General features: G+C 58.8%; 2 protein-coding genes across 7 annotated transcripts; one reads left to right on the top strand and one right to left on the bottom strand.

The window, feature by feature from the left end:
* The first annotated feature begins 5 nt into the window (after nt 1-5).
* Nucleotides 6-22293, top strand: SMTN (smoothelin). 6 transcript variants are annotated; one of them, XM_019795651.2, is made up of 21 exons: nt 6-160; nt 1916-2046; nt 6777-6925; nt 7325-7418; nt 7510-7588; nt 7684-7781; nt 8680-9000; nt 9089-9161; nt 9736-9807; nt 9888-10409; nt 10607-10779; nt 13874-14026; nt 14115-14190; nt 15297-15461; nt 15558-15620; nt 15838-15904; nt 16842-17015; nt 17216-17333; nt 17917-18068; nt 19024-19189; nt 21989-22056. In XM_019795651.2, exons 2-20 carry the CDS (start codon nt 1996-1998, stop codon nt 19166-19168), a joined length of 2745 nt encoding a protein of 914 aa, XP_019651210.1. In that variant the 5' UTR covers nt 6-160; nt 1916-1995; the 3' UTR covers nt 19169-19189; nt 21989-22056. The 6 variants fall into 6 exon arrangements, with proteins under 6 accessions (XP_019651210.1, XP_019651208.1, XP_019651209.1 ...); XM_019795649.2 differs by having other exon boundaries at nt 7684-7790; XM_019795650.2 differs by lacking the exon at nt 19024-19189 and having other exon boundaries at nt 21989-22293.
* Nucleotides 22294-22438: 145 nt separating this feature from the next.
* Nucleotides 22439-25139, bottom strand: SELENOM (selenoprotein M). Its single transcript, XM_011220164.3, has 5 exons — nt 24912-25139; nt 23727-23762; nt 23307-23341; nt 22870-22948; nt 22439-22790 (listed from the first exon to the last, which is right to left on the bottom strand). Exons 1-5 carry the CDS (start codon nt 25029-25031, stop codon nt 22632-22634), a joined length of 429 nt encoding a protein of 142 aa, XP_011218466.3. The 5' UTR covers nt 25032-25139; the 3' UTR covers nt 22439-22631.
* Between the last annotated feature and the right edge of the window lie 961 nt (nt 25140-26100).

Raw genomic sequence — 26100 nt, 5'->3', positions numbered from 1 at the left:
GGCGCGGCTGGACGGGCGGCGCTTCCAGAAGCTCGGGGACGGTTGCTGAGGGGGACTGGGATTCCGGTCGCGGCGCCTTCCGCCTGACCGTTCCTAGTCTCTGTCGGATCCCGAGCGACCTAACCTGAGCCCGAGCCGAACGGGTGGGCCGGACTGAGAGGTGGGTGTGCAGGCCTCTGGGAGGCACCGGGACCCCCGACGGGTCCTGGGGGTGGAACCCGGATATCTAGACAGGGGTTCTGGGACTCCCAGACCTGGGTGCTCCCAACCATCCACGGGGGCTCTAAGCCATGGGATAAGGTTCTGGACCGCGGGAAAGAGGATACCACTCACGGACCTCCAGGAGGCTCCACGACCCCGAGGGACCCTGGTCTGTGGGGACAGACACCTTGGGGAAGGTCCCACATTACTCTAAGGCTTTTCTCAATCCCGGGGGACTGAAAACTGTGTGTGTGTGTGACAGGGAGCCCGGAAACTGAAGTGGGGCAGAGGCGGGAGTCCCTAAGGAGAAAGACACTTCCTATGGTCCCCAGGGCATCCTGGCTTACGCGTTAGGGACCCCTGCTCCTCAGGAGACATGGGGGAACTCAGAGTGTCCACAGAGCCTAAGTCTGGTGATTGCTGAGTGGCACTTTGGGGGGATTACCCCCAAAGTAGGTGGATAAGAGGTAAGGACCCCAACAGAGGGAAGATGGGTGGTTGACACCGATCCAAGCCTAAGGGGATGGGAAAGGCAAGCAGCTACTTGTATAGGCAGGGCCCGAAGAACCCCAACTATGTGGATTAGGACCCCCCCCCCACCAGACCCCTTCACCGGATGGGGTGACTCGACAAGTGACTGTTCTGGGGAGGGGGAAGGCATGACTGAGGAATGAATCAACGTGGGGTGGGGGCAATCCTGGGGCCATTTCAGTCACCATACATTAACTAAGCACCTATGGTGTGTCAGGCTGTGGGCCCTCAAATTCCATAAAGACATAAGGGCTGGAGAAAGGAAGGAAGGAACTGGAAGTTTGGGCCAGGATTTAGGGGACCACGATGGGCAGTGATGGGACAAGAGGGAGTGTCCTGAGCCCCTAGGGGCACTTTGGAAGGGGGGGCTTTAGGAGCTAGAGGTGGCCAAGGTTTTGATTAAATCCATCCTTGCCCTCTGGGTTTTTGGGGTCCTCCTTCCCCCTGTGACAAATCCCTGGCCCTCGTCAATCCTCACTTTGCCTATCCAGAGGTTGGACGGATCAGGTTCTGAAGGCTATTTTAGCTGGGGAATTCAATTCTAAGAGTGTAAATTGGCAGGAGGAGCTGGGTGCCTGGACACCTGGCTTCATGAGGTCTAGGCAATTGGCATCAGGGGAGGGCAGGAGGGGAGAAGAGAGGAGTGTGTACAGAGAGAGGGCTGCCGTCAAGGACTGGAAGACAGGATGTTTCCGCCAATGGATTAAATCACCTGGGGAAATGAGGGGCAGTGGCAGCATGGATTTGGATATAGGCACAGCCCACAGCCAGAAACTGAGCTTTTGGTCCGGGAGGGGGCTGGGCAGGCCCTGGGGATAGGTGGGTGGGGCAGGAAACGAGTCTGGCGGGCACCCCCTGGTGGTGAGCAGGCTGTAGTTGGCCTTCTTAATCCAGGTCTCTACTCCCTGTTCGATGCTTAAGACAGGGAGAGAGCCCAGTTTAGGCCACACAGCAGGCTGGCATCAAGTTAGCTGGGCTGGAACCAGGGACTCCCACCCTTGGCTTGTTAAGTTTTCAACATACCAGCTAGGACAGAGGGGAACTCCCAGCCAGGAGCCACAGGTAGCAAGGATCAGACACTAACAGATGATCATGGGTTAGAAAGGGAAACTGAGGCACAGAGCCCAAGTGCCTGTGATTTCTAGAGGTCCCAGCAGGCCTAATTCATGTCTGTCTCCTGCAGAATTCCGTGAGCTGGTGTCAGGAGCCACAAGCACTGGAGATCTCACTAGGAGGGGACGGACAGAGGTAGGGGCCAGCAAGATGGCAGATGAGGCCTTAGCCGGGCTGGACGAGGGAGCCTTGCGAAAGCTGGTAAGTGGCCCGTTCATCCCCACTCTGATGACAGGCAAGCCAGGTCAGAGGCAGGACCTGTCCAGGCTACCTCTCAGCTGACAAGAGGAGGGGTAGAAGGAGGGGGCAGGAGGAGGGCTCAGGGGAACAGGACTAAGCCTGTTATGCATGGCTGATGCAGGACCCAGTAGCATGTGCCTGTCCATGCCAGGTGCTAAGGCCTGGTGCCTCCCAGCCCCCCACTGCCACCACCTGTTTAAACAGTAACTGCTGAGGACTCGCCCATGTGCAGCTACAGGTGTGGGGAGGCTAGATTTGCTCTCCCAAGCAACAGCCTGGGCAGTGCCCGGCCCTGGAGGCTAGCCCAGTGTTAACAGTAGCAGCAGTGATTAAAAATGCCAGGGCACAGGGGCTTCTGGGTGGCTCAGACTCCTGGTTTTGGCTCAGGTCATGATCTCAGGGTGTTGGGATCGAGCCCAGTATCTGGCCCCCCCGCTCAGCAGGATGTCTGCTTGAGGATTCTCTCTCTCCCTCTGCCCCTCCCCCTGCTCCTGCACTCTCTCTCTAAAATAAATAAATAAATATTTTTAAAAATGCCAGGGCACAGCAGGGGTCAGGCCAGGTGCAAGACCATCTCACAGAAGCTGTGACCACAGTAGCTCCAAAAGCCAGGAGGGCACTGTGGCTCAGAGAGGTGAAATCACCTCCTCGAGGGCACCCAGCTACAAAGAGGGTGTGCCAGGATCCAAACAAACCCCAAAGAGGGCCATGGGGAACCAAGTCTTGGGTAAGTCAAAGCCAGAAGAGCCCATAAAGAGGGAAAGGCCTTGGGGGCCCTTCTAAGCTCTGACTTCTAGTATGTCATTTTCCCTCTCTCAGCCTCAGTTTCTTTCCCTGTAAAATGGGAGGGGGAGATCTGTGCAAACGTATATCTAGGTCCTAGAGTTGGCATAGGGATAGGATGAGGCATGGGCCCAGATCTTAGAGTGTTAGAATAGGCCCACTCTTTTCCCAGCTTCTATATAACCATAGCCCACCCACCCCCATGCACAGAAAGGCTGTAGGGCAACACAACAGGGCAGGCATGCGCCCATTATCAAGGGCAGGGAGCTACTGAACTGGAGGAGGGGCCAGAGCCCCGCCCCCCATCCAGCCCATAACCTCGGTGAGGGTGGGCAGTGGAGGGGCGGGGATTAAAGATTTACCTTTACCTGCATACCATTTTTCTGGAGGCAGGGGTCACTGGGCAGTGGCCGGTGCTGCCATGACCTACCCAAGGCAATCAGCCTGTGTGCCCTCGAACCACCCCCTTAGACTCTCTGGCTGTGTACCGGATTGGTTTTCCAAAAGTTCCCACCACGTCAGTTGGACCTCCCCTCAGGAAGTCAGCTGGGGGTAGTAGAGGCAGGACATGCCAGAAAGAAAGCCAGGTCCCCGCGCATCTCCATCTCTAGGGGTCCACTCGGAGGCTCAGGGTTCTCCAGTCGCCAACCCCCAACCCCATGTGGGATTTCAGAGAAGCAGCCAAAGCGGTAGCTGTTGTCGCCCCAGCCCCGCCCCCTCCCTGGGAAAGGACTCACTAGACGCTGCCCCTCGTCTCGGGACCGCGAAGCCGCCCAAGGTCTTTCCCACCCCCAGACCGGTTCCTCCACGGCCGGCGCCCGCCATTACTTCGCCCCGGCACTGCCGAGGGTCCCCGCCCCGAGCGCCGGCCTGGCTCCCGCCGGCCTCGTGGCAAGAACTGGGGCGTCCCAAGCCGGGCTCCTCCCCGCGGGGCCGGGCCTTATAAGGGAAAGCTGGCCCGCGCCCCAGCTTCGGGCCGATTCGGGGACCCGGGCAGCCGCTTCCGGTCTACGCTCCCGCACATTCCTGAGGACGGGGTGGGGTGCCTGCGCGGGATGGGGGCACTTGGGGACAGGCACGCCGCGTGTCCCTCCGCCATATACCCGGACGCCCTCCGCGTCGGTCCGGGGTTCGAGTTCAAGCTCCGACGCTCACTAGCTGGGTGACCTAGGGAAGCTGCTTAAGTGCTGTGAACTTTGATTTCCTCTCGGTAGCCGGAGACACTAAAGCAGGCGGTGGCGGTAGCGGGGGGCTTCCTGTCTGGCTCCCCACCGGGTGTCCAGTTCGGGGCGGCCCGGGCGAGGCGTGGGCGGTGCCCTGGGCGGGCGGGCGGTTCCGGAGCCTGCGGGCCTTCAGCGCCCCCTGGCGAGGCCTCGCTCCACTGCCGGCCGGTCTCCCAGGGTGGCTGGAGGAGCCGGGACTGAGAAAATGCTTGGAAAGTCTTCTGTGTCGTGCGGGTGGGGAGGCTGAGTCCCAGAAAGTCCCAGAAAGTTGCCGGGACCTGTCAGACCCCACCCCCCACTCCCCAACAGCGAGGACAGAAAGGCCCGGAGACCCGGCCCCCCAGGAGGAGGAAGTGCCCTCTTTCCTCCCGGGAGAATTTCACTGGGCAGTTTCGGAAACCGCCCTATCCCCTTCCCCTTCCTTCTGGTGGACAATGGCGCTTTGTACTTCCTTCCCTCCCTCCCACAGACCCCTCCACACAAAACGGTGGGGCCTGAGAGGGCGGGGAACATAGGCCACACAGCAGGGATACTGTGGGCAGACAGTATCTAGGCCCAAAGGTTGGGGTCATGCTGGGGGATGACCAGTGGAATGAGGTTGTCCTTCCCCCAGCCCCACCACACTCATTTGGTGGGGGGATCAGATGGAGGATCCCATTTTCCAGATGGGGACAGTGAGGCTCCTAGGGAATACAGAGGTAGCCAAGTTTCTACACCAGGCTGTTTTCAGAGATAAGAAGCCCATCTGTGGAACCCAGGGCATTCAGAATGGGTACCCAGGAGCCAGAGGGCTAGTCATTGCATCTCTTAGTCTCTTTACCCTCTGTACAGGGGGACTGAACCAGTTGACCCCTCAGGCCCACAATCTCCAAGTGTACCACAGAAGGTTCTAGTTCTGAGGCCAGGACTGCAGGGTGGGAAGGTGAGCCTCATTCTTCCTCCCTCTGCTATAATAGGCCCCCTTTGGCCTTTATAGTTCTCTCTAGTCCAGGCTAGAGAGGGTTCCTTCCACAGTGGTGCCAAGGTCCTTGAGGTACCCACCATGGCAGACAGACCCCAGCAACAGAGCTATCTTCAACTCAAGGCCGACCCTGGAGTCAGAGAGACATGGGTTCAAACCTGGCTCAGGTCATTTGGCTGTGAGCAAATGACTTCTCCCCCTTGAACCACAGTTTCCTCATCTGCCAAATAGGAGTAATAAAGTGACTGGGTTTCTGTGAGATTAGAACAAACTGGGTTCTCAGTGCAGGATCTGTCATATAGGTTCTCGATAAATGTTACTGATGCCTCGTATCTTGTACTCATTTGCCTTTGCCTTTCTCTCCTCCTAAGTGGCTGGAACCAAGGAGGGGGTGATGTTTACTGCATGCACAGCTATGCAAGGGGAACACAAGTCCCCTCCCCTATCCCCACCCACTGCCCTGAGGTGGAAGCCATTGTACCGTATGGCAAATGAGAAAACCAAGAAACAGAGAACTTAAGGACATGTTCCCGACCACCCAGTCAGGTGTAGACTGAGGCTGGAACAAGCTGGGGTTCTGGCCTGAGCCTCAGGGGACCTTCCCATTGCTCCTCAGAAATGTGGAGACTGAAGGAACCATGGAGGGATCTGTCCCCCAGACTTCTCCCTACTCTTTTCAGACTAGGACAAGTGACCTGATGGCAGACGTGGGCCAGCCCATACACCCTGCTGAAACCTATCCCCACCACCACTTGGCCCCCTATCCTGGAGTAGGAAGGAATGATAGGGGAGGAAGGCTATAAAGGAAAGAGGTAGAGGGTTCCTTGACCCTACCCCTGAATGATTCCCCCAGGCCAGTCCTCTCTCTCTTGAGCCACAGAGACTGTAGGCGGGAGAGGTGTGGGGGAGGCAACACAATTGGCTGACTCTGCCCAGCGAAGGTGCCCTTTCTCGAAGCTGATTAGACCAGCCACCCCTAATTTCCCAGGGGTTGAGGGGCTCAGAAGTGGGTGGGAGCACCAGTCCCCCCCTTTGATACCCTCTCTAGGGCCCTGGGTAGACCCTAGTACAGCTGAATTATCTTTCTGGGGAACTAACCCTCCTACTCTGGGCCCTGGCCCCTTTGGTGGTGGTTAGGACTGGGTCAGTACAGGAGAAAAAAATAGCCCCCAGCCAGGCAAGAAACTAGAACTCCTGAGCATCTGTCCCTGCCTCAGTTTCCCCATGAGTCCAGTGTGGATGAGGCTGCCACCCCCCAGCAAGGCTGTAGTGCTTTGGGATAAGAACATGGAAATCTTCCTTGCTCACAGGGTGGACTCCAGCTGCCCTAATCACCCTTTCCTCCCCGGGGACCCTGTTAGGAGCCCATAGGGTGGCCTCCCTCCTCCTGGCTCCCAGGCTCTTGGGGGTTTAATGAAGGACCCTGAGACAGGAGTCAAATCTCAGAAAGCAGTGCCTGGCCTGGCAACTGGCCGAGGTGGGCAGTTGCTGGCCGCCCATTCTGTAAACCATAGTGCACAGTGGGCTGTCCAGGAGCTCTGGTTCCATGGGCCGGTCTCTCTGAGACCCTGGGTGGGTGGGAGGGCAGGCTCGTGACAGGCATGTGGCAGAGAGAGTAGAGACAGACCACTCATTGTGGCCCAGGCCAAGCTGTGGGCAGCTGGTGCCCGCCCTGTGCCCCGGCAGCCGAAATGCCTTTCCCCTCACCCCCGCCTGCCCCGCAGTTGGAGGTCACAGCGGATCTGGCAGAGCGGCGGCGCATCCGCTCAGCCATCCGGGAGTTGCAGCGGCAGGAGCTGCAGCGTGAGGAGGAGGCCCTGGCATCCAAGCGCTTCCGTGCTGAGCGGCAGGACAACAAGGAGAACTGGCTGCAGTGAGTGGCCAGGGGGTTGGTCATGCAGGTGGGAGGAGGACGCACCGGGGCTCAGCTGCTGTTGTGCAGGCAGGCGTGAGCACAGGTGTGCTTGCTGCCCATCTGGGTGTGCAAACGGCAGCACAGGCAGGCATTTGGAATACACCGGCATGTCTGTGGGTCTGGACCACTTGCCGGGCCTGGAGTCCCGGACACACGCATGTCAATAGCACGTCTGAGCCTGTGGTTCTAGTGCTCACGCACGTGGGCATGCGTGTGCCAGCGTGGAGCCAGAGGGTGTGCACCGCTACCTGCCCCTCTGCCAAGGTTCTGGGTGCCCCGTCCCGGCCCCTCCCCTCAGCTCACATGCTCCATGACTTGGCTATGGCAGTGGGGGTTATAGTCATGCTGTCCCCGCAGCTCTCAGCAGCAAGAGGCAGAGCAGAGAGCGGCTCTGGCGCGGCTGGCAGGGCAGCTGGAGTCCATGAATGATATGGAAGAGCTGACTGCACTGGTGAGGCCCAGGCCAGGCCAGGGGCTGGGGCAGGGCAGGTGAAGAGCCGGACTCCACAGTCCAGCACCGGTGGCCTCTTTCTCATCCACAGCTGCGAGGTGCCGGTGAGTATGAAGAACGCAAGCTGATCCGAGCTGCCATCCGCCGCGTAAGGGCCCAGGAGATTGAGGGTACGTGCCCTGCCCTGGCCCCGCCCTGTGCCCTGCCACAGGCTACCCACAGCACCTCCCGGCCACTCACCTGACATTTTGTTCTTCCCTTCCAGCTGCCACGTTGGCTGGGAGGTTGTGCAGCGGGCGTCCCAATAGTGGCTCAAGAGAGGAGACCAAGGGTCGGGCAGCACAGAGGCTGGAACGGTGTGAGGTGAGGAAGGTGAGCAGGGTGGGAAGGAATAGCCCAGTGCCCTGTGCCCATGGATGCCAGCAACAAAGAGCACCTGCATGTCTTTGCTAGACTGGTACTTGACTGAGGGTGGGCATTTTTTGGGGGGCACTCGAGGGCTCTCTCTCAGGCCTCTGCCTACCCTCCCGGGCAACTTCTGGCCGCATGTCCCACAATCCAGACTGCATCTACCCAGGCCTTCCCTTCCCCTCAAAGCCATCTTGACTATACTGCTCCTGAGTGTGTCTCCCATCACCACCCTGCTGGCCTCCCTGCTCCCAGCCAACCTCTCACCTACCATGGCCATCCAGTCTCCACTCGGTAGCCAATGCAATCTCCCTGAAATACATGGTACCTCCCCAGCTTAAACCCATCTTGAGGCTGTCCCTCCCTATCCAGACAGCCACATCCTGACTTTGGCTTCTCAGGGCCTACCTATCACACCCCAGCTGACTGGTGGAGCACTGTTCACAGAGTTGACTGTTCTCCAGGGAGTGTGGGCGAGAGGTCAAGCTGTGTAAATTCCTTAAGTGGCCAGCAGAGGCCGCTGGGTCCCAGTCCCCGAAGGACTAACCCCCACAGACACACCCACTGATGAGCCAGGCTGGGGTCAGGGTCAGGGGCCTCTGCTCCAGGGATCTCTGAAGACCGGGAGTCCCCAGCAGGTTCCCTGTCATCCCCGACCCCTGGCATAGGATCTGATCCTCTCTGAACCACCCTCCTCCAGGCAGTGCCAGGAGGCTGGGAAGTAAGGATCAGTGTCCATGCATGTGCGGGTGTGCCCACAGGAAGCGATGCCTAGCCCCTCTGCTTTGCATGCCCTGCCCTGGGCACCTGACAGCCTGGGGAGCCTTGGCTACATCCTGTGGGTCACCCACAGGTGCCAGAGCCAGAGACACAGGAGCAGCAGGCAGAGGTCCCAGAGCCAACCCCAACCCCCCAGGGCACCAGCCGGGATGTGACCACGGTAACACTCCTGCTGCGGGCCCCACTTGGGGGCACACCCAGCTTACCTGCCTCGCCTGTCAGTTCACCCACCACTGCTTCTCCTGAGCCTCCACTAGAGCCTGCTGAGGCCCAGTGTCCTGCTGCTGAGGCTGCGGGCAGCCCTGAGCCACCCTCCAGCCCACCCAGGGCCACCAGCCCTGAGCCCCAGGAACTGCCAGCCACCCCCAGCACTGAGAGGCAGGTGGTCAGCAAGGTGAGTCTGGATGAGGGATAGGGATGCCAGGCAGGTGAGCTCCTTGATTTGGGAGTCAGGCCCTGCCTATGCTATGTCTCTCCTGCAGCTCCTGCCTGGTCCCACAGAGCCCCCAGCTGTCCAAGGCCCCACCAAAGGTCCCTCCAACACAAAGAGAGCAGGTGAGGGTCTGAGCAGGAGTAGCTACAGGCCTCCCCTTCCATGTCTGGAAAATGGGCTCTAGTGCCTAGACTGCTTCAGCTTCTTCAAATCTAGGCAGACCCTGACACTCCTCCCACTGCCCTGAAGTGTCCCCACCCCCAGCCTGGCCCGCCCACCCCCATGGCCAGAGGCCTCCCCGCAGCCTTGAAAGGCAACGGGCCTCAGGCACATTCTTTTCCCCAATAAGGGAGTGCGCCCATCTCCCAGCTGAGGCCAGGGGCAGTGCTGGCCAGCGGGGGTGTCCTCCATCCCCATCAGCAGGGAGATCTGGGCACCCTTCCTCCAGCCCGAGCCTAGCCTCAGCCCCCAGGAGTGTCCAAGTCATCCTAGGGTCAGTGCTGGAGGAGGAGGAGGAGCCTATAAGATAGATACAGCTGAGTGGGGGCCCAGGAGCTAAGGAGGTAACAAGACAGGATGGGGAGACTGGAGTGCAAGAAGGGGTTGGGAGGCTGAGGTGGTGTGGAGGTGGAACCCCCCTATCCAGTCTCCTTTATCTTCCTCCACCTGGCTACCACCATTTCTCCAAACTGCCAGACCTGCCTGGACCCCGTCCCTGCCAACGCTCCCTGTCCGTGCTCAGCCCCCACCAGCCAGCCCAGAACCGAGGTACTACCTGTTCCCACTGCAGTAGACTCGGGGCAGTCCCTGTCGCACCAAGTCACTGATAGCCCTCTTACCCCTTCTAGAGCCCCCCACCCCTGCCAGTGGCTCTTCCCCGTTCCAGCGGGCCAGCTCTGTGCGGGATCGTGTGCGCAAGTTCACATCTGATTCTCCTATGGCTGCTGGGCTCCAGGATGGTCCACCCCGGTTGGCCCTGGGTTCCTCGACCCCCACAAGACTCCTGGGCCCCTCCCACATCAGCACTACCCCTGCCTCCTCCTCCAGTGGCTCCTCCTCACGGGGCCCCAGTGACACCTCCTCCCGATTCAGCAAGGAGCCACGAGGAACAGCCAGGCCCCTGGCCCAGCTTCAGAGCTGCCCCCAGGAGGAGGGCCCCAGGGGGCGGGGCTTGGCTGCCAGGCCCCTTGAAAACGGAGCAGGGGGGCCCGTGGCCCGCGCAGAGGAGCCCAGTGCCCCGCTTTCCGTGCCTGTCGGCACTGCCGAGCCAGGGGCCAGTATGAAGACCACATTCACCATCGAGATCAAGGATGGCCGTGGCCAGGCATCCAGAAGCCGAGTGCTGCTGCCCACAGGCAACCAGAGGGCAGGTAGGCCTCCCTGCTGTCTCCCCACTGCTGGGGATGAGTGCCTGCAGCCAGCCACCCAGCTCTGCACATAGGACAAGTGCTGTAGCCAGGGTTCAGGGTGTCTCCAAAGGGTGTGCTGGGGGCAAGGGGCACCATTAACCTTGGCTGGCATCGCCCTCACTGCAGCTGATCTGACATTAGCCCTTCTACCCCTCCAGAACTGACGCTGGGGCTACGGGCGCCTCCCACCCTCCTCAGCACCAGCAGTGGGGGCAAGAGCACCATCACCCACATCAGCAGCCCTGGGACCCTGACCCAGCTGGGCAGCGTCACTCACATTACCAGCTTCAGCCATGCCTCCCCTGGCGGCCGGGGAGGCTGCAGCATTAAGGTGAGCCCCTCCTTACCCCACCAGCCTCACGATCCATCAGTCTTATTAGACTGCTTCAGGATGTAGGGCTAGCAGGGTTCCTCTGCTCCACTCCTCTCCCACTGCACACACAGGGAAACTGAGGCCCAGAGACAGAAGGTGGCTACCTACGGTCCAGAGCCAGTTGGTGGCAGAGCTAAGGGCAGACTAGGGTCTGTATCAGCCACGAGGTGTGTCAGAAACTTACTCTGTATTGGCCGCAGATTTCCCACATGCTGATCTCTGGTCCTTAATCCAAAACTGGTTCGTTCATTCCTAATGAACAGATGGGAAAACTGAAGCTCAGAGAGGGTGATGAGGGCTTGTCCCCTCTTCCTGTGGTAGCCCCAGTGCTCCTGCATCTACTTCTACTAGACCTCAGCCCCAAGAAGCAAAGCTGCTGATCTGCTCATCCAGGATCAGCCTGGCCTCTTAGGAGATTGGAGATCAGTGATTACCATCTGCGTCAACATCGCTGGGGGGTTGAGCAGAAGCACTGATGGGGGGACAGCCAGGGGGTGCCAGTCAGGTGAGGCGGCAGCCTAGCAGGTGCCACGGGAACTGAATACGCCGCACCCTTCCATTATTCATTCCTGAGGCTGGGATCAGCTGGCTGGGAGCTAAGCTGGGGAAGGGATCCCCCGTGGGCCACCAGCTGCCCAGGTAATATCCTCTGGACTACACTGGGGACTGAACGGGACTTTGGTTGAGGTGAGATGGCTAGAGCCAGCTTTGGGCCTTCTCAAGGGTGACTGGGAGAGGGTGGAGCAAAAAAGCACCCTTTCCCCTGCAGACCAGGACCCAACTGCTCTCTGACAAGAGCGTGAGGGGATGGTGGTGAGGCCCTTGGGGTGGGTGGGGGGTACAACGGTGAGTTCTGTATCTGATACCACCAGCTCACCTTAGTTTCCCCATCAGGAATCAAGGGAAAGCAGAAAAGTGCCTAAAATTTGCTCAAAACCTATAGTTGGATCCAAGGGCCACAGGCAGGCCAAAGAATATTTATGTCAGGGATGAGACACTTGTTATAGCAGATTGCTCAAAGTCCCGCCTCTCTGTGCCTCCATTCCCCCCATTGGTTCAAGGCTTTCTAAAACTACATGGCCTAAAGGCAAAGGAGTTCAGGCTCTGGAGGCTGGTAGACTGGATCCTAACAGCTAATGCAAATAGTGGCCCAGGCAGGCCCATTCCTTGCTCCCTGCCTCGGTTTCCTCATCTGTGGGGCATGGGGCTGTGGCCTAGGTAGTCCTCCAGGACCTGTGCAGCGCTGCTGTGCTGCCGGTCTGTGATCTCTGCAGGGCCAGGGCCAGGCCTGGCGGTCTGCCTGTTTGCACAGGCCGCCCCTCCCCCACAGCCCCCTCCACAGGGAGCCCAGAATAGGTTTCTATTTGGGCCCCAGCCCCAGCTGGCAGGTGGCAGGCTGGGAGGCCGGGAGGCCAGCAGGGGCGGGGCAGGCCCACTGCCCTTGCCTTCGCCCTCAGGCCAGCTGCAAAGACTCTGACACTGCCAGCCAGAGGCAACTGTCCCTACCACTGTCCCCATCGTCACCCCACCATAGAGCCCCTGCCATCACCATGCCGGGGGTACCGGGGCCTGGGTCTGAGCTGGCTGCAGCCCTTGAGGAGCGACTGGGCTTGGCGTTGGAGGAGCTGCGGGCAGTGGCTGAGGCGGGCCGGGCAGCAGTGACCCAGGCGGCTGAGGCAGCAGCCTCCGCCATGGAGCCAGTGGCCCGGGCAGCTGAAGAGCTGCGGGTGGAGACGGCGGCACTGAGCCGGCGGCTGGATGCACTGGGCAGGCAGGTGGAGGTGCTGAGCCTGCGTCTGGGGGTCCCAATCGCACCTGACCTTGAGCCCGAGCTGGAGCCCAGTGAGCTGCTCCTGGCCGCTGCCGATCCCGAGGCCCTCTTCCAGGCGGCTGAGGATGCTGGGACCCCCGTGGCCCACCCGCCTGCCTTCAGCACCCGCCGCCGCTCCTCTGCCGGCCCTGCCCGCAGCAGCAGTCTCGTAAGTCCCTATGGGCTGGGGAAGGGGGGGTGGTTTTGAGTAGGTTCTGCCTCTGCTGAGGCGCCTTAAGATATGCCAGTACCTTCTCTGAGCCTCAGTTTACCTACCTGCAGTGGGACTGGGATGCTAGTGCTCCAACGCTCAGGCGAGAGGGTGCCAGGCTCCTGGCCCTGAGGCATGCTTGGTGGCTGCCCCAGCAGCCCCTGGCCAGGGCCCAGCCCCCACCCCCACCCCTACTCTGCCCAGCCAGGCTGAGTCTCCCTAAAGCAGCTGCCACTTCGGCTCTCCTTACCCTCACAGCAGACAGAGAGGCCCTGCCAGGAGGGGAGGGGCTGTGGTAATTGGGCTGGGGGCTTGTCTGCAAGTGGTTGGAAGGTGGCCTGGGAGGCGTAGGGTGCTAGGTTGGGGCTGCAGGCCCCTTGGAGCAGGGGCAGGCTTCAGAGAGGACTTGGCTCTGAGCAGTCCCAGTCAGACACCTGGTCAGGAGCCCAAGGGCCCTGGTCCAGCCCCTTTGGGGTGTGTGTGTGTGTGTGTGTGTGTGTGTGTGGCATGTGCTGCCTGGGCACTGGCCCAGGAGGACCCAGGCCTTGGGAACTGCCAGGACAGAGCACAGCCTGCCTGGGAGGGGGCTGGGAATGAAGTAGCAGAAAGAGCTCAGGTTCAGGAGTTAAGCTACCTTCAGCTCAGACCCCAGGCTACCTCACACTTATAGAAGGGCTGTGGGCAAGTCATGCAGCTACTCTGAGCCTCAGTTTCCCCTTATGCTAAATAGGGACAGTAAAATCCCTAGTGTTTATACAATGCTTACTACCAACTGAAAAGCGCCAGTATTGGCACGATTAATTGTATTAACACAATTCCGGGTAGATGGGAAGCCCTACGGCAAGGCTGTCAGTGCCTCTTCCCTGAGTCTGACCACAGTATGACCATCCTTGCACGGGCAGTTTGGCCAGTTGGTGGTTATTTCCAAGGCTGTGCCCACAGACCCAGGGCCTAGTCCCCTGTCCGTTGGGGGCACAGTTGGTTTCATCTACACCCCTCCTTAAAGTCCATGCCCTCTCCCCACCCTGCAGATGGAGCCAGAGCCAGCAGAGCCCCCCTCGGCAGCTGTGGAAGTGGCTAACGGCGCCGAGCAAACACGGGTGGTCAGAGCACCTGAGAGGCGGAGCCCGCTGAGCGCAGAGGAGCTGATGGCCATCGAGGATGAAAGCATCCTGGACAAGATGGTATGGCCAGATCTGGCGGACTAGGGGTTGGCAGGGGGCAGGAACCCAGCAGGCAGCAGGTGGGTAATGACAGGGGTTCTTTCTGCAGCTGGATCAGACGACAGACTTTGAGGAACGGAAGCTCATCCGGGCTGCCCTGCGTGAGCTCCGACAAAAGAAGAGAGGTAGAGAGCCACTTGCCCCACTCCAGATCCCGCTGCTCCATTGCCCAGCTGCTCCCCTTACTCTGGGGTCCATTCACAGACACTCTAGTTCAGTAAACTGCCCTACCCAGCTTCTTCTCTAGCCCCAGATGTTCCCTTGCGTCATTCCCCTGGATCCAGCTTCTCCCTTCCCTAGCCCCTTCTTTCCCCCTGGCTACCCCAGTTATACCGTCCCCAAGCTGCTTTTCTTCTCCTTCCTAGACCTAGTTACTCCCTTTCCTAGCTACTCCTTCTTGGATCCCATTGCTTCCCCAAGTACTGCCGACTACTTCTTCCCTGAATCCAAATACTCTTTCCCCCAGCTGCTTTTCTGTCCTTGAGAGCCACTGATGACCAACGTAGCCTCTGCCCCCCACCCAGCTTCCCGTTCCCTGAGCACAGCTGCTTCTTGGACCCAGCTCTTCTTTCCCTCAGAGTCTAGATCACTTGCTGCTGTAGATACTCTCTGAATCTGATTGCTTCCTCCAGGCCTCGCTGATAACCACCTAGCCCCTATGCCCAGCAACCTACCTCTTCAGACCCAGTGACCCCTTTTACCAGTTTCTGTCCTAACTCCTCTTTCCCTGTAGTGAATTACTTCTCAGATACCTCCAATTACTCCCTCCTTGGATCTAGATATTTCTTCCTCTAGCTGCTCTTCTCCCACTTAAGACCTATTTAAAGACCCACTCAGCTACTAGCCTCACTCAGCTTCTCCTTCCCTGAACTCTGCTACTCCCCCCACCCCCCCGCCCAGATCTGCATATTCACTCTGGAATAAGCTACTCATTCCCATAGAAACCCCCTTCATGGACCCAAATACTCCCCCTTTGAGTTTAGCTCGTCCATATTACCTTGTCTATGCCTGAGTCCATTGCCACACACCACACCCCGCCCCGCCCCCTGCCAAGTTATAGCTATCCCCTCCCCCTCAGCTACTCCTGGAGAGGGCCCTTGTCCCCTGTCTTCAGTAGTTCTAACAAGTTGCCCTCCACCCCATCTTGTGTGCCCTGTGTGCCCGTGCATATGTGCTGTGTGGGTGATGGGTGGCCCTTCTGGGCATGCATGGGGCATCCCCCCCCGCCCAGACCAGCGGGACAAGGAACGGGAACGGCGGCTGCAAGAGGCACGGGCCCGGCCAGGGGAGGGCCGTGGCAACACAGCCACTGAGACCACCACGCAGCACAGCCAGCGGGCAGCCGATGGCTCCGCTGTCAGCACTGTCACCAAGACCGAGCGGCTCGTCCACTCCAGTAAGGGGCCAAGCAGGGCTCGGGGCTCCGGGTGGGACTATATCCACCCCACTGGCCCCACGCCTCACATTCTTCCTCTCACCCCTGCCGCTACAGATGACGGCACACGGACGGCCCGCACCACCACAGTGGAGTCCAGTTTTGTGAGGCGCTCGGAGAGTAAGGCCGCCTGGGTCGTCCTGTGCCTGCCTGCCTGCCCACCTCCGCAGACTCTTCCTCAAGCTCTCTCTCCGTACCTTCATCTGTGTGTCTCTCTGTCCAGCAGTCACTTTCTCTTCTCTGCCTGTGGCTACCACCATCCCCCCGCAGCCCCCCCGCGCTATCTCCCGATGTCCAGCCCGAGCTCGAGCCCTGCTCCTCTTCCCCTTTCTCACAGATGGTGGCGGCAGCACCATGGTGCAAACCAAAACCTTCTCCTCATCCTCATCCAAGAAGATGGGCAGGTGAGCACAGGTACCCATCCCCAGACCACAGACGAGTCAGTCCCACATGGGACCCCACCGCACACCCATTCTACAGAGGGGTAGACCGTGGTGCTGGAAGGTGATGAGCGTACAGGCAGGGAGGGTCAGAGCAGGAATCAGGCCACTCCTGCTCCCCTTGTGATCTCACCTAATCCTCAGCCACACCACCTCTAGGGAGGCCAGAGATTTGTTCAGCGCCTCCCAGCTCTGAGTGGCACCGATGGCGCTGAGCCCATAGAGAGGCCTGCCTGCCACTGAGCTGCCTGGTGGCCCTGCCACTTCCCAATGTCTGCAGACCACATCCCATGTCACAGCACTTTTGCACCTTATTCTCATGAGGGAGGAGTACACCTCTATCCTACAGAATATATCCGGGCTGGTAGGATCAGATTCAGGCTGGGAATCAGAGGGGTTCAAGAGCTCTGGGTCAGAAAAACCCGTGTTCAAGTTCTTGCACCGCCCCTCATGCCCATTGAAACCTGAGGCCAGAAGCCTGTTTCCTCATTTTTAGTGGAAATGATAAGGATCCCTCCCTCCCCTTGTGAAGTTTAAAATGGCACAATAGATATGAGCTATTATTATTACCATTATTCTGATTATGCTGGTGGGCATTATTAGTTGATAGTGCCCAGAACCTGAACTCACCTGTAACTCGATCAGAGAGTGAGCCTTCTCAGAGAACTCCCCACGGGCCAAGTCTGTTGGAAAGAGTGACTCCCACCCTCTTGTTCTTTGAGCTTCAGTCTACTCTGCAAAATGGGTGTGATAAGGACGCCTCCCTCCCCTGCTGACCGGTGTTGGGGTCGTGGATATACCTACCCCAGGGTGTAGAGTCGGGAGCCCAACAAGACCCCTCCCTTGGCGAGCGGGGGTCGAGGCTCAGGAGCAGACTAACAGTCACCTCCCTACCCCCCAGCATCTTTGACCGCGAAGATGAGTCCAGCCCGCGGCCCGGCAGCCTGGCGGCACTCGAGAAACGCCAGGCAGAGAAAAAGAAAGAGCTGATGAAGGCGCAGAGCCTGCCCAAGACCTCGGCTTCCCAAGCGCGCAAGGCCATGATTGAGAAGCTGGAGAAGGAAGGCGCCGCGGGGTGAGTGGCAGGGGGCGTGGCTGGGCGGGGCCAGAAACGGGAGGGTGCAGTGGGAGCTGTGCTGGGAGGGGCCTGAAGGACGGGGAAGGCGGGGCCTGGGACCGGGAAGGCGGGGCCTGGGACCGGCTGGGTGGGAAGAAGCATCCCGTGTGCTTGAGTGACCCGGCCCCCCCGCTCCCCACCCCCACGCACCCCTGCAGAAGCCCTGGTGGACCCCGCGCAGCCGTGCAGCGCTCCACCAGCTTTGGGGTCCCCAACGCCAACAGCATCAAGCAGATGTTGCTGGACTGGTGCCGAGCCAAGACACGTGGCTATGAGGTGAGCTCAGTGAGGCCAGGTAGCCTAGCTTCTTTCTTCTCCCCCCAATCCCCACCCCACAGGTCTGCACCTCCCTCTTGGCAGAACTCCTTCTCACCCCCTGTGCTTTTCACAGCCCCCGTGCCTGGCAGGGAGGATGGAAGTCCTCTTTTGGGATGAGGAAACAGGCTCAAAGAGGACACACAGCATACCCTAGAGTCCAGAATAAGTGATTAAGTGGTAGGGCCTAATGAGGGCCCAGTTCAGAGCCAGACCTCACCCTTGGAGTCCCCCCTCATTGCTCTTGGGAGTGAAAGTGGGGGAGCTCGGTAAATATAAGTAAGGGAAGGAGTGAGGGAGGCATGACCATGGTCTTAGCTGGGTAGTGCTAGGCCTCCTGGTTGCTCTGTGCCAGCAAGTAGCAGACGTGGGAGTTGACAAACTGAATTGAAGGGTGGTCATGTTCCCACTGCCCAACCGCTGTGCAGCCTTGGGCAAGCTACAGGGCTTCTCTGACCCCAGTTGCCCTACGTCTGGAATGCCAAACGCTGGGGGCATAGAAGTTATGGGGAAGCTGACCAGTCCTCCCACCACCCATGCATAGCACGTGGACATCCAGAACTTCTCCTCAAGTTGGAGTGATGGGATGGCCTTCTGTGCCCTGGTGCACAACTTCTTTCCCGAGGCCTTCGACTACGGACAGCTCAGCCCGCAGAACCGGCGTCAGAACTTCGAGGTGGCCTTCTCATCTGCTGAGTAAGTGTGGGCCCCAGCCCTGCTGGTGTCAGCTGGGCATCTGGGGCTGCGCAGCTGGGCCAGGCCCAGCTGCCCCAAGGCCCCCTGGAGCTGGCCAGCCGCACTGTCAGACAGCGGCTGACACCCCCTTCCCCAGAAAGCCCCTGTCCTCTCCACCCTGCCCACCCGCCGCTGAGCGTGCCAGGCGCCCGCCGGAACGAAGGAGCCACTGGCCCGCCTACCAGCCCCGGCCCAGGCCCACCAGGTGGCCCTGTCCGTATCCCCCCATCCTCCCTCTGCCCCCTCCTCCATCTCTCTCTCTCCCTTTCTCTGTCCTGCTCTCCTCCAACTGTCACCAGAGCTCCCTGCTCCCACGGGATCCCGGCTGGAGATTCCAAAAGGAGGCTCCTGGCCCGGGCACCGTGCCCGCCCAGCCTATATAGGTGTTGCCAGAGGCTTATATAGGACATCAGCAAGCCCTCCACTTTGGAATCGTTACCCCGTCTGCTCACCTCACCCTCAGCACCCTCTATCTGTCTTTCCTTTTCTCCTTTTCCCTTTCTGGTTCCCCCAGATTTCTTCCTCTTCCCCCTCCCCCACCTCCTCTCACGCCTCCCTCACCCCCTCTCCCTGGGGCACAGCCCTCCTCTCCAACCTCAGTGCCAACGCCATTGCCCCCACCCCGTTCCCGCTTGCCCCAAGAGTTCTCTGCACCTGTGACTGGTCTGGCCCCCCACCCCTGTCTGCATCGCACACCATTAGTGATGGGTAGTGAGCGGCACGTCCACTAGGGGAAGGGGCATGCGGGGGGGCTGGCAGACTGCAGCACGGAGAACGTAACTGAACTCTTGTCTCTGTGTGTGTGTGTATGTGTGTGTCTCTCTGTTCTCCTCCCCTTTCTCTTCTTTGCCTCTTCCCCCTCTTCCTCTCCCGGGCCCTGCCTCCCTGCCCCTTCCCGGCCCCCTACCCTCCCCAGGACCCATGCGGACTGCCCGCAGCTCCTGGACACAGAGGACATGGTGCGGCTTCGAGAGCCTGACTGGAAGTGCGTGTACACGTACATCCAGGAGTTCTACCGCTGTCTGGTCCAGAAGGGGCTGGTAAAAACCAAAAAGTCCTAACCCCTGCTCAGGGGCCCCACGGTGAGAAACGCCGCCTCGCCCACCTGTGCTGTATGCTGGAATCTGCTCAGAGGGGCGCAGAGAGAGACCCGGGAGGTGGGTGGGGGAAGCAGCCAGGAGGAGCCAGACACGGACCTATCTTCTGGCAGTTCAGGGCCTAGCAGGCAAGACCATTCTTCTAAAGGGGCAGCGACGACCCACATGAGCAGGACTGAGATGGAGCAAGCCCAGGAGGGAACCCCAGAGGAGGCACCGGACCCGGCCTGCAGGCCCGGGACAGCTATCTGAAGAAAGTGCAAACCGAGCTGGGATCTGAATGACAAGTTCAGGCTAAAGGAGGGAAAGGGAGTCCCGGGCAGAGGGATGAGCCTATGCACAGGGCTGGGGGCGAGAGGGATGGAGAGCACGGCACACCCAGGAAGGGAAGGAAGTTTCATCTGGGTATGAAGGGGAGAAGGGGCCACAGGAGTTTGAACTTGCTCCTGAGAACAAGAGTCATAAAAGATTTCCAAACAGAGAAGGGATGTATGTGGTCTGGTTAGCATTCTAGAACAATGCCTGGATGAGGGATGGGGAGGGAAGGAATGGGCTAGATAGTTGGAGCAGCTTAATAAGAAGTAGGACAGGTTTCCTGATGTATCCAGTTGGGGAGAGAGAAGGAGGCTCGAGGAAGTCTGCTAGGCCTCCAGTCTGGGCACTGGGGAGCTGGTGGTGCCACACTCACTGGAGAGCTCAAGAGTGGGGCCAGTTAACAGGAAGATGTTTCTGGATCTCTAAACCAGCTCTGACATTTTCTCTCTAGCCACCTCACCTCAGAGCCACAGTAGAGAATTCAGGTCCTGAGCTAACTGTCCATTCCAGAGAAGCTGCTCAGAGGAGAAAGATGACCCAGCGTCCTGGAGGTTTTAGGTCAGAGACAGGGCCAGAAACTGGAACTCCAGACTCCCCACTTAGGGGCTGCTTTCCTTACCCCATCACTTTTCCCACCTATTGTGTAGAGAGGAGAAAAGACAAAGGCTCAGAGGGAGCCAGGGGATTGCCCAAAGTCATGTGAGTCAGGGAAGAGGTAGCCCTCAGATGCCGCTTGGGGCCTGGAGCCATGTGGGGGGCAGCCCACATGTGCACACATACACCCAGAGAAGCCATGCAGGTGAGGGGAGGATGGGCTTGGTTCTGTCTCCAGGTCATATATGGACTTAGGAGCTGCCGCCCAGCAGGCTGGCCTGGAAGGAGAGGGGCCCAACCCAGCCCTGATCCAGTTGGAAAGTGTGACTCAGCCGTGCTGTTGCTCGAATTGCCCTGTGTTTGGCCTGTCACTGGGGCAGCTGGAGCCCTGAGCTGTGAGCCCCAGTGTAAACAATGGCTTTATAAGGTCTCCAGGGAAGACACCAGAGGTGGGAGGGAGCTGCACGTTGGGGAGCCCGGGATCCCTGGGGAGATAGCCACAGTTTGAAGGAGCTGCAGAGAGAGGCTGCCTTTTTCCCCATAGTATAGCCAGGGAAATGAATCCTGCCTGGGGCAGAGATGACCCCAAGGGCACATAGCACATCAGCAACAGAGTCAGAAACCCCCTCATTTCATCCTGAGTGCTCCCAAGGTCTCCATTGAGGCAGAGAACTTGTTGCTATAAAGATGAAAAAACTGAGTCACAGAACAGGGCAGAGCTTTATCTAGCACACACAGCTGATCAGGGTACACCCTGGACTGAAACAGGTCTCCCACCTCCCGACCTTCTTCCGGGAAGGAGTCCGGGTGAGCTGGGAGTAGGCCCCAGCCCTACCATGGTCCCAAGTTTGACCTTGAAGGCACAAGATGGGAGGAGGTAGTCCTGGGCCCTTTGGTATGTTGGCAATAGGAAGAATTCCTGCCTTTATGCCTTCCCTGCCTAAGGAAATTCAGTTGATGTGGACATGGAGCGAGCAAGGCAGCAGAGGTCTTGCTTTGGGATGGGGGGAATGGAGCCAAGGAGCAAACTCCAGCTTTAGAGTTCTGGGGCTGTCGGTTGCTTAGTGGCTGCAGCCCATTCACTCCAGAGTGGGGAGATGGCTCCTGCAGTAGGGAAGAGGGGGCTGTCAACACCCAGGGTGTCAACATCCAGGCGGGTGTCAACACCCAGGGTTGAGTGCTTGAGTCCCAGAAGGCCCAGCCCTGCACCTACTAAGCTCTGGGACTTGAAACATGACTCCTGGTCTGTGACTCAGTTTCCCTCTCTGTAAAGTACAGCTAGCACTCTGGAGGATGACAGAAGGGCGGTCCTACCCTTGAGGATGTTGTAGATGGTTCTGTCTATATTGATTGGGACCCTCATCTGTCTCCCCTGCTCTACCCAAGGCAGGTGGTAAGGGTTTAAGAACTATCAGCCCCATCCCCCCACCCCCACACACACATTTGCTGTCCTCTAGCTCATGTAGCTGGTGCAAGGACGGGGGTTCCCGGGCCTCTCTGCAGGAGGTATCAGGCCAGGTATCTGAGAGACAATCCAGGGCACAGAGGGTTACTGGAGGCAGGACCACCCCCCCCTCCAGGGCTAGGGGTAGAGACATGAACCCTGCCCAGAGTTGGAATGGGACATGGCCCTCCTCTCCCATCTCCACATCTGCCTGCCTGGCTTGGCTCCCTGCAGTGATCCTTCTAGGCGTGGGTGAGTGGGGCCTGGGGATTCCTGTCTTCCCGGAAGGCTTTTACCCCCTTCAGTCAATCAAGAATCTGGAGTTTATGGAAGACCAACAGGCTGCAAACAGAGAAAAGACCTCCAGGTAGAGGGTAGCCGCAGGAGGCGGGGTCGGTGCTGACAACCACCCCCGTGCCCCCTCCCTGCAGGATGCTGGTGGACTGCGTACCCCTGGTGGAGGTGGAGGACATGATGATCATGGGCAAGAAGCCCGACCCCAAGTGCGTCTTCACCTATGTGCAGTCGCTCTACAACCACCTGCGGCGCCACGAGCTGCGCCTGCGCGGCAAGAATGTCTAGCTTCCCTGCCCGCACGGCCCGCCTGCGGCAAGCTGCCCCCACCATCCAGACACCATCCCCTCCCTGTGCGCCTGCCCACTGCTGCCCTGTCTGTCGCGACACCCTCCCCCGCATACACACGCTGCGTTTTGATAAATTATTGGTTTTCAACGACGCTGACTCTGCCTCTCTTGGGGTTGTTAAATTTAGGGCAGCTTGGCAAGGGGTGCAACGCATCCCCATTCCAGCAGCCAAGTATTTGGGGACGCTGGGTCTCTCGGGGGTAACGCCCTCCTGCAGCAAGGAAGGAGTCGAGTCTCAGTTAAGGCAGAAAAGGATTTAATTGAGCTGGGTAGGGAAGAAAGAGGGGTTAGGAGGAAACCCCAACTCCATCTCTGCCGGCTCTGGGACAAGGCGTCGGCCCTCAGCGAGGGAGGTGCTCCCGGGACGCTGAGCGCTTCATTCAGTCGCCAGGGCTCAGGCGGGGGTGGAGGTGGGCCCGCGTCCGCGGACCTAAAGGTCAGGGCGGTCCCGCGCGCCTTCGGCGGGCTTGGCGGGCGCCCGCAGGTACTCAGGAGGAACAGGTTCGTCGGGCGCCGCCTTGCGGTAGAAGCCGAGCTCCTGCACCAGCTCATTGATCTCCTCGCGGGTCATTTCGCTGAGTGGGATTCGCTGAAGTAGAGGAAGGGTGGGGTCAGTTCGCCTCGCCCCGCCCCCCGCCCCCACCCCTCCCCGGCTTCCAAGGCCTCACCTCCAGTTCTTCGTAGCGGTGGCCCAGCAGGACAAGCTCTGGGTCGGCTCCTGGAAGGTGTTTCATTACCAGGTTGTGACTGGAGTTGTTAAGGTGTGTAGTGGTAGCCCGAGGCAGGTGGGGTCTCCCACCTATGAACACCAGGTGTACAGCACTGCCTCTTTTGCCGCGGTAGGCCAGGGATCCCCCATTTACACGTGAGGAAATTAGAGTTCAAAGAAATGAAAGGCCCTCTTCTCCGTTCCTGTGTCTGTGGCAGTCATCACTAGTCAATCGCTATTGCCTACCACCTAGGAATTCTCTGGGCAGTCACTATCAGTCAACTCCACTCGTCAGATGAAAACCCATTTGTCATCTCTATCTGTGAAGTTTAGTGGAAGGAGATTCTCCCAGATCCTCCTCCCCATTCTCCCTCCCCCAGAACAGAAGAAGGATACTATAAAGGGATGTCCTGGGTGACGAAGGCCTTCACCTGGGGAAGAACCAGCGAATCAGACCCTGACCCCCTCCAGATACTGATAGGAAACTGATGCCTGCTGAGGTCACATACTCTTGACTCCCACCCCAGGGAACTTCCCCCAACCAATCTGTAGGACTGATTGGTTGAGCCCAAGGGGCTCAGAGGAGACAGAGCTAGAGACCCCTTTCTTCAAACTTACCTCCTTCAGAGGCACCTGGCTGGCTCAGTCGGTTAAGCGTCTGACTCTTGATTTCGGCTCAAGTCATGATCTCAGGGTTGTGAGATCGAGCCCCGAGTCAGGCTCTGTGCTGGGCATGGAGCCTGCTTAAGATTCTCTTTCTCCCTCTGCACCCCCCCACCTCCCTCTCTTAAAAAACAAAACAAATAAATAACTTACCTCCTTCAGGCGATTCAACTGTCATCCCCCACAGGTCTGGAGGGGAACAAAATCAGATAGGTCAGGAGTCCTTCGTATCTTCGCAATCACCCTCTCAAGACCATTTCACCCTCCTCCCAGAGTTGGCTAGGGCTGTGGATTATCCCTAGAACAGCAGTTCCCAAGGTGTGATGATGGAGTTCCCTTATGACAGAAGGGGCAAGTCTGTACAGATAGGAAAACTGAGGCTTACCAACATCAAGGAAAGAGGAGCAAGACCAGAGACCCAAAGGGCACTTACCAGCCTTGGGGCTCTTGCCTGCACACCTTACTGACTGTTGACTCACTCCCAATGCCCAAAAGAAATGATTACTCTACGCTCTCAGGCAGTAGAGACCTGGGCCTGGAGTTTGGCCCCTAGAACTTCAGGGTGGAGGCAGGCCAGAAGCAAACAGGTCAGAATTGCCCTGCAAGAACCTGTTAGAGATACCTGCCATCTGGTCCCTACTAGCCCCATGCAGCCCTGGGCCTCCATCTGGTTGCTTCCCAACAGAGGAGGATGTGTGGGCCCCTTCCTGAACTCCCAGAGGGGAGAGACATATCCCAGCAGGAGTCCAGACCCCAGGACCACCTATTCTAGTCCTCCTTCCTCCTCTCCCTCCTTTTGTCAGACAGAAAACTAAGGCCCATAGGACCTGTGATGATTCAAGTCACACAACAAAACAGGGACTCTGATGGGTAGTTAATGCAGTTGGCTTTTGCGTGGTGGAGCAAGCCCCCAGAAAGTCTTCCCTCCTTCCGGGGACGGGAACTGGGAGACAAACCGGAACTGGGGTGGGGGAGGATTTCCAGGAAAAAATGGAGTGATGGGAGGATGTTAAGTCAAGCTCCACAGGGAAGGTTTGGAAAAGTCACAGGCCGGGAGTAGAGTTAGGGGACAGGGCCAGTGTGTCTGGGGGCCCGCTGTCCAGCCGGATGGGAAACTAGGGAGGAGTTCGGGGTTCCAGGCCCCAAGATCGGGTGTCTCAGGCTTCCACGGTGGGTGCTGGGGCGCCCTGAGCCTGGGGAGCGGGAAGGATGGTCCCGGCCCTGAAGGGGACCTAGGAGTCGGGAGCGTCCTGGGGCCAAAGTGAGCGGTGATTCCGAAGCTAAGGGGCCACAGGGTTGGGGGTTGGGGGTCCCCGATCTAGGGACCAGAGCACTCACTTCTACCCGGGCTCGGGCCAGGCCGTGCAGACGGTTCCAGTCGGGCCGGAAGGTAGTGACGGCGGCCGCAAGTGCCGCGAGAAGCAGCAGCAGGGGCGGTGGAGGCAGCGGGAGATGCATCGGAAACGGGCCGAAGATGATCCGCAAGCTAAAGGCGAATGGCTGGGCCACTGCGCCACGTCTGGGTTCGCCGGCTGGCCCCGCCCGGCCCGAGGCCCCGCCCCTCTAGGGACCACGGCCCTAGCTGTCAGTCTCCGCCCCAGAGCCGGCGCTGAGGCCTTCAGCTCTCTTCCGCGTGGCTCGGAATCTTCTCTGATTCGGGATCTTCTCTGGCCCTCAGGCCTTTATTTTCCCAGCCCTGAGAGTGTCCACGCTCCCTCTGCCGACCGAGAGCGCAGAGGCTAGGGAGGGATGCGGCCAGACAGTGCCCCCTTACACCGGCAGGGGGCGCAGGAGGGATGCGGACGGGCACCGGAGTTTCTGGGCCAGCCACTTGACTTGAAGATAGGGAAACAGGTTTGGGGAATTCTTGTTTGTGTCTTTTATTTCTTTGGATGAAATTCCGATCTGGGTTTCAAATCCCTGGAGCACGCATTATGGCGGAATGTGGACTATTAACGTACTCTGTAGGGGCTGGAAGGATAAAATGGTTAATACACAAAAAGCCCTTTAGAACAGTACCTGGCACAGTGTTAGCTTTCATTATTTCATTTCTAACCTCATCAAGGCCCAGTGAACTCCGTTTTGCAAACAGGATCAGAAAGGTACACAGATGATGCTGTGAATCTGGGAGTTGAACCTGAAATGTCCCTGTGCTCATCTCATCAAACTAAAGATAACTAGATAAGAACGCCAAGTCCCCTCTTTAAGCCTGAGGCAGACACAGCAAATTGATCACAATGCTTTTTGTTGTTGAATCTAGACTGGGAATCAGAATCCTTCTCAACATCAAGCCAAAGCTGCATTATGACTTTCATGGACCCTTAGGCATTTTTGCCTTGCTGGGCCTTTTCCTCCATTAAACAAATATATATTAAAAATTGCACTTTAGGGGCGCCTGGGTAGCGCAGTCGTTGAGCGTCTGCCTTCGGCTCAGGGCGTGATCCTGGCGTTCCGGAATCGAGTCCCACGTCGGGCTCTTCCGCTGGGAGCCTGCTTCTTCCTCTCCCACTCCCCCTGCTGTGTTCCC

The sequence above is a fragment of the Ailuropoda melanoleuca genome, chromosome 12 (genome assembly GCF_002007445.2).
Source record: "Ailuropoda melanoleuca isolate Jingjing chromosome 12, ASM200744v2, whole genome shotgun sequence".
Taxonomy (NCBI): Eukaryota; Metazoa; Chordata; class Mammalia; order Carnivora; family Ursidae; genus Ailuropoda; species Ailuropoda melanoleuca.
Note: the sequence above shows the minus strand (reverse complement) of the source record. Positions and strands in the feature narration are given on the sequence as shown.